Source organism: Sitodiplosis mosellana, unplaced genomic scaffold (assembly GCF_009176505.1).
Source record: "Sitodiplosis mosellana isolate CC-2019 unplaced genomic scaffold, AAFC_SMos_1.0 Smas_scaffold_4557, whole genome shotgun sequence".
Taxonomy (NCBI): Eukaryota; Metazoa; Arthropoda; class Insecta; order Diptera; family Cecidomyiidae; genus Sitodiplosis; species Sitodiplosis mosellana.
In genome coordinates, this window is record NW_022599799.1 from 1,024 (window position 1) to 3,220 (window position 2,197).

At 34.2% G+C, this 2,197-nt stretch overlaps 1 protein-coding gene across 1 annotated transcript; it reads left to right on the forward strand.

The window, feature by feature from the left end:
* Nucleotides 1-664: 664 nt before the first annotated feature.
* On the forward strand, nucleotides 665-2,185 carry LOC129572257 (cathepsin S-like). The gene is made up of 3 exons (XM_055452200.1): nucleotides 665-872; nucleotides 1,147-1,295; nucleotides 1,365-2,185. Exons 1-3 carry the CDS (start codon nucleotides 804-806, stop codon nucleotides 2,077-2,079), a joined length of 933 nt encoding a protein of 310 aa, XP_055308175.1. The 5' UTR covers nucleotides 665-803; the 3' UTR covers nucleotides 2,080-2,185.
* Nucleotides 2,186-2,197: the final 12 nt, after the last annotated feature.

Consider the following 2,197-nt stretch of genomic DNA (forward strand, 5'->3'; position numbering starts at 1 on the left):
GCTCTGAGTGCTCTGAATAGAATCCCCTTCTACGGAGACCATTTGATAGATGACTAGATAGATGATGTGTTCAAAAAGTCAGAACGTATTTTCAAGGACTGACATATGTACATTCTCATTTTCAAGACATATTGATGAATGTGTTGGAATTACTTGACACACGCTGTTGCTTGATGAACAATAATTCTCTGAATTGCATTTACATTTTATAACTTACATTTAAATATCATTCAATTTAATTTGCATTGCCGAATTCTTGCGAACAGTAGAATTTGATGAAAACACATATCAAGGTATAGAAATTGTTCAGTATCGAATTGGAAATTCATTTACAAAGGTTCCGTAGAAGATATTTTCTATTTCATATATTCCATATTGCATATTGAATCGAATATTTTTTTTTATTGAAGAGTCTTCTTTCATTTGTCTTCATATTTGTATACAAGTTGTCGTTTTTCTAATTTTTCTAAGTGAGTTCATTTCTATATGCAAAAAAAAATATTTTAATCTTCCAAAGCTATGTGAAACTATTAACTAACTTCTTCGATTCAATCAATTTTATAAACTATCAGAAATATTTTCATCAACTCTAATATGTTTCATAGAAAAAATAATAAAACTTTGTCAATCTTTGAACCAAACATATTGACTGTTAAGTTGGCCACTTTGCTCGAAAAAACATTCAATAGCAAAAGAACGAAAAATCTAAAACACGAGTCAAATGTTGCTCATTCATGAGTATAGCTCACAGAAGTTTTAGAACTAAATTTATCTTATGATTTTTTCTTCTCGGTTCAAACAGTATGGCGAAATTATTGATATTATTCTTTGCTTTGGTGATTGTGATCAACACCGCAAACACAGATGGAGACGTAAGATTTCATAAATTTTCCAAAAAAAATGACTTGGAATAATCCATTTTCTTTCTCAAGAAATGTCCATTAATATTTTGTTTTTTCTGGGCGGCCGACTGCAATCGTCAACGATTTTCTCAATGCGAAAAATTGTCGAACTCTATGTACGGGGAAAATGTTGCACGATTGAATTGGACCGCTCAATAAATAGAGCCAAAAACAGAAATTATTTAAAGGTCATTTCAGAATCGACACAATTTTTATATATGACCACCTTATTTCCGCAAAATAGGACAGCAAAGCTGTAAAAGAACTATTGAAAATTGTCCAAAAGCATAACGCAGCATTTAAGAAAGGAAAGACTTCATTCAAAATGAAGGTGAACCCCGCAGCCAGGAAACTCTTAGCTCTATTATACAAACCTAAGCATATAATGAACGAGTATGTAAAAAAATCTTGTATTTTCACCAAGGATGACAAAACAATTATGCGAATATTTTATCGTTGCAGATATCTGTCGACAAATACCAAAAAGTTTGTGATGGAAAAAGTTCGGAAAGCACCCGCATCCTTTGACTGGAGAGAGCATGGTGCTGTAACAGAAGTTGGACTCCAAGGGAACTGTTCATCATGCTGGACATTCGCCGTCGCGGGGGCATTGGAAGCATTTTATAAAATTAAAACTGGAAATTTGGTTCGACTATCGCAACAGTACCTACTCGATTGTTCCGACTATGCCCAAATGGCAAAAAAAGTAGAAGATAAATGTAGAACAGGCAATTTTCCACAATTGGGATTGGAGTTTGTACGAAAAAATGGCATATGTCTAGCGGATAGTTATCCATACACTGCCAAGAGCGGTAAATGCGACAAAAGCATAAAACGCACCAAATTTTATGCAATCAAAGATATTAAGCAGGTTAAAAATGATGAAGAAACAATGAAAGAAGTACTATATTCGAATGGACCATTGGTTGCTGGCGTGTATGCTCTTGAAAATTTGTTCGAATTGTACGAAGGAGGCGTATACTACGAAGAGAACTGTTGGGAAGGAAGAATGCATACAGTACTCATCGTTGGATATGGCCATGATAAACTGCAGGGAGATTATTGGATAATAAAAAATAGTTGGGGCCGAGATTGGGGCGAAGATGGGTATATGAAATTAGCTCGAAATAGAGACAGCCATTGTGGCATTTCATTTACAGTTTACTTGGTTAAATGAGTGTCTTGTTCGATGAGTTTTTCTAGTAGTTTTTCCACCAAACTTACCTCTGTAAACAGTTAGATAGACAAATTCAAGACCATTCTCTCTTGTGAACTGGATTTATGGGAATGCAAAA